The sequence below is a fragment of the Oratosquilla oratoria genome, chromosome 9 (assembly GCF_046742065.1).
Source record: "Oratosquilla oratoria isolate Oo_2021 chromosome 9, ASM4674206v1, whole genome shotgun sequence".
Taxonomy (NCBI): Eukaryota; Metazoa; Arthropoda; class Malacostraca; order Stomatopoda; family Squillidae; genus Oratosquilla; species Oratosquilla oratoria.
Window position 1 is genome coordinate 7,095,995 of NC_134785.1, and position 5,000 is coordinate 7,100,994.

At 37.9% G+C, this 5,000-nt stretch overlaps 2 protein-coding genes across 3 annotated transcripts in view; one reads left to right on the top strand and one right to left on the bottom strand.

The window, feature by feature from the left end:
• Eaat2 (Excitatory amino acid transporter 2) overlaps window positions 1–5,000 on the top strand; it is a 189,016-nt gene that overhangs the window by 273 nt on the left and 183,743 nt on the right. Inside the window, exons 1-2 of one of the 2 annotated variants that reach the window (XM_076189864.1) lie at window positions 1–96; window positions 2,629–2,715. The exon at window positions 1–96 is cut by the window's left edge and continues 273 nt beyond it. The gene's annotated coding sequence lies outside the window, so the exon portion shown is untranslated. The remainder of the gene's footprint in view (window positions 97–2,628; window positions 2,716–5,000) is intronic. The other variant, XM_076189863.1, reaches the window with a different exon arrangement.
• LOC143027969 (uncharacterized) lies at window positions 3,733–4,416 on the bottom strand. The gene has a single exon (XM_076189612.1). It carries the CDS (start codon window positions 4,414–4,416, stop codon window positions 3,733–3,735), a length of 684 nt encoding a protein of 227 aa, XP_076045727.1.

Genomic DNA, 5,000 nt, shown 5'->3' on the forward strand with positions numbered 1-5,000 from the left:
CAGTGGATGGGCGTAGAGTCGACCGCCCGGAGAAAGAGAACCACTATCGTCACTCCTCTGTGACCATCCTCTACAGTAGAGACTTCGGCTAAACAGGTAAGTAAGCACAGGGAACGGGGGAGATCCGCTCCGCTCAGAGAGGAGAAAGGAGGGGAGAGGTGGGAAAGCAAGGACTAAACCCTTTTAGCACGAGGACATCCCCTAAGAAGAATCGAACCATCCGGCACCAGCCAGAACAAAGCCTGTATATGCACCATTGCAGTGAAGGGATGTAAAAAGGGGCGTGATGTGATATTCTGCGATGCGGCAAGCTTGACAATTGCTCCCTTGGGGGTCATGTGTAGATGGGCCGTTGGTGGTATACTTAGCGTCCAAGACTTGAGATTTGGTGCTACAAAGTATATCATTCATTTGCGGTGGACACACGTAACTCGGAAAGCTCGGCTTACACCAAAGTTATATCATGATTGGTTTGTGTAGATGATCCACATCCGTGCAGGCAGCTGTGAGAAGCACGCCGTAGCATAGAGGGCGATGGTGGTACCTCTACATGAACATGGAAAGTTAGCGTGGCGACGGGGTCTTCGGGGGAAAGAGGGAGACGGGTTCTTTAGTGCCGGAGTAGTGAGTGGAGAGGACAGTGACGTGGCTGGGAATGACGGAGGCGGGAGAGGGAAGAAGCGTGGAAGGAGTTTGTCTTTATTGCGGATGGATACGGGGGTCGTTACAATTCTTGAGTTCAGCAGAATAGTAGGAGAGTTAGTAAAGGTCGGGGGACAAGGTGATGAAACAGCTCCTCCACAAATAACTAACAATATAATCTGGGGCTCCAGTTGGAGAGTGTCATGCATTGGCGTTCCTAAAGGGTGTGTGTGTATGTGTATGTGTGTATGTGTGTGTATACTTGTGTGCCTATGTGTGTGTGTGTGTATGTGTGTGTGTGTGTGTGTGTGTGTGTGTGTGTGTTAATATTTGTGTGCCTATGTGCGTCTGTTTACGTGTGTTTGTGTGTGTGTGTGTGTGTGTGTGTGTGTACATGTGTGTATATTTGTGTGCGTATATTTGTGTGCGTATGTGGTTTGTGTTTCTGCTTGTGTGCCTGTGCGTGCATGTGCGGCGCACGCGCGCGTGTGTGTGTGTGCGCGTGTGTGTGTGTGCGCGTGTGTGTGCGTGTGTATGTGTGTGTATATACGTCTATTCGTGCATATGTGTGCACACGCGCGCGTGAGTTAGTGTGCACATGTTTGAGTGTGTTTGCGTGTGTGCATATATGCATATATATCTCTACACTTCCATGTATATATATATATATATATATATATATATATATATATATATATATATATATATATATATATATATATATATAGATCCCACTGACGGAGCAAGTAAACGGAAGAAGAATAGAATTAACCGTATATTTCGACCACCCTCTGTGGTCCTTTTCATCTACTGAAGAGGACCACAGAGAGTAGTTGAAATATAAGGTTAATTCTATTCTTCATTAGTTTACTTTCTTCGACAGTGTCATTTTTTCATCTTACCTATGTGTCACGACATAGTCCCTCTCTGATCTATATATATATATATATATATATATATATATATATATATATATATATATATATATATATATATATATATGTATATATATAATGTACATATTATATACATATATATATATATATATGTATATATATAATGTATATATATATAAAATGTGTGTGTGTATGTATGTGTATATATTCTACACACGCACACACACACGCGCACACACACATACATACACACACATACACACACACACACACACACACACACACACACACACACACACACACACACACACACACACACACACACACACACACACACACACACACACACACACACACACACACACACATATATATATATATATATATATATATATATATATATATATATATATATGTGTGTGTGTGTGTATGTGTGCGTGTGTGTGTGTATGTGTGCGTATGTATACATATATTTATACACACAGACATATGTATATATATATATATATATATATATATATGGGTGTGTGTGTGTATTTATATATATATATTTATGTATATATATATATATATATATATATATATATATATATATATATATATATATATGTGTGTGTGTGTGTGTGTATGTGTATGTATGTGCGTGCGTGTGCGTGTATATGTATATATATATATATATATATATATATATATATACGTGTATATACGTGCGTGCTTATATGTTTATGTTTATATATTTATGTTTATATGTTTATATTTATATGCTTATATGTTTATATGTTTATATTTATATGCTTATGTGTTTATATTCATATGTTTATATGTTCAAATGTTTATATATTTATATATGTATATATATAATATATAATATACATATGTATATATATGAATATATATATATACATAGGTATATATATATATATATATATATATATATATATATATATATATATATATATATACATATATATATATGCTTCTCACCTCACCAGACGCCTGGTAGGCTAGTGCCTGTCAGCCACTGAGTCCCGATGAACGATTTTCCTCCATTCTTGTCGGTTCGCAAAGGTCTCTTCTCTCTCAATTTCAGTCAGGCTACTTCCCCTTGCCGCCAGTGCTTCCCCAACTCCTTCAACCCATCTCTTCCTTGGTCTTCCCACAGGTCTTCTTCCTTGAGGTCTGTATTCCAGATATTTTCTCGGTAACTGGTTCTCGTTCATTCTTTGCACATGTCCATACCATCTTAGCTTGCTTCTCTCCACCATCTCCAAAATTGATACAACTCCCAGCTCTCTTCTTATATCATCATTCTTCAACCTGTCTCTCCTAGTCACTCCTTTAATCATTCTCAGCACCCTCATCTCTGCAGCCTGTATCTTTGATCTTGTTCTTCTTGTCAATGTCCAGGCTTCTGATCCATAAGTCAGTATAGGTCTTAATATGGTGTTGTATATTGTTGTTTTACATTTTCTGGGGATATTTTTGTCTTTCAGTAGTGGATATAGCATGCTTATATTTGAATTGTATTTACATATTCTATTGTTTAGTTCTATGTCCTGTCTATTTTCTTTTTCAAAACAAACTCCAAGATACTTAAAGTTGGTTACCTGCTTTAATCTCTCACTCCCCACCTCCACGTCCACTTTCACATTTCTTCTACCAACATACATAACTTCAGTTTTGCTTACATTTATTTTCATTTCCCTTGTTCTCAGCGTATTTTCCCATCTGTTCATTGCATTCTGTAGTTGTTGTTCATTGTCAGTGATAACTGCTATATCATCTGCATAAGCAAATGTGATTTCATTGTCGTCATCGCATATTTCTTTCATACATCTGTCCATATATATAATAAAGAGCAGCGGCGATATGACACCACCCTGCCTCACACCTGTTCTCACTTCGAACCATTCGCTCTCCATATCTCTTCCTCTAACTTTACTCATTGTCTCATGTAATATGCTTTTTATTGCCCTTTTTAGTTTACCAGGTATTCCATACTCTTCATGTCCCAATGCTTCCCACAGTTTCTTCCTAGGTACCCTGTCAAAAGCTTTCTCCTTATAAATGAATACAGCATATTTATCCTTATTCCATTCCCAGTCTTTTTCCAGAAGTAGTTTCATAGCAAATATAAGATCTACTGTTCCTTTTCCAGGCCTAAAGCCATGTTGCCACTTCCCAATTTTTTCCTTTACCAGTCATCTGGGATCCTCCCCTCCTCCCACGCTATGTTGAAAATTCTCCTTAGCCATGTCACTCCCACATCATCCAGTGCTTTAAATATTTCACTTGGGATTCCATCTTCACCCGTTGCCTTTCCATTTTTCATTTTCTTAATTGCATTAATTACTTCCTCTCTCGTAATCTCATCCATTTCCCCATAATTTCCATTGTTTACCACCTCCTCATGCACTAGATTTTCATCATTCTCCCTTATAAAATCCTCCACATTTAATAACCCTTCAAAATATTGCATCCATCTTTGACAAATATGTTCCGGCTCAGTAAGAAGCTCTTCCCCATCTGCACTTTTCAAGGCTCCTGTCATTGAATTCTCTCCTTTTCTATAATTTTTGGCCATGCTATATAGGAGCTTTTTGACTCCACCGAAATCTTCCTCCAGTTGCTCCCCAACACGTTTCCATGCTTCTCTCTTAGCCTCTCTTTTAATCTGTTCTGCTGCATTTCTAGCATCTACATATAGTTGTCTGTCTTCTATTTGTCTCGTTTTCATCCACTTTCGGAAACACCTCATCTTCAGTCCAACTGCTTGTCTGACTTCTTCTGTCCACCATATTGTAGTTTTCTTTTTGGTATTACCATGTACTTTTACTTGGATTGTTTCCTCAGCTATGTCTTTTATCGTCGTCTTCATTTTTCCCCACTCAGTTTCCACATCCTCACACACACCATTTGGCAATTTCTCCTCCACCTTGTTTTTCAATTCTCTCAAGCATTCTTCATTTTTTAGATTTTCAAGGCAATATCTTTTCCCCTTTCTTCCTCTGTTCCTCTTACGCGTCTTTAATTTGACCTTTCCGATCACCATTCTGTGATCAGAATCCATTGATACTGAGGGAAAGGCCCTTACATCTAAAAATATGTTCTTGTTGTTGGTTACGATTAAATCAATCATCGACTTATTCGTATATTCTCCTCTTCCGCTATTCCACTGATACCATGTCCACTTGTGGGATTCCTGGTGTTTGTAAAATGTATTCATACTTGATAAGCCATTTATCACACAGAAATCTAAAATTACGATTAAATCAATCATCGACTTATTCGTATATTCTCCTCTTCTGCTATTCCACTGATACCATGTCCACTTGTGGGATTCCTGGTGTTTGTAAAATGTATTCATAATTGATAAGCCATTTATCACACAGAAATCTAAAATTCTTTCCCCATCTAAGTTTCTATCTCCAATACCAAACTCCCCCAGGACTCCCCTCATTC

Excerpts from the sequence above, each read along its gene's own strand:
- LOC143027969 (XM_076189612.1), bottom strand. The coding sequence starts at position 4,416 with ATGAAGACGACGATAAAAGACATAGCTGAGGAAACAATCCAAGTAAAA.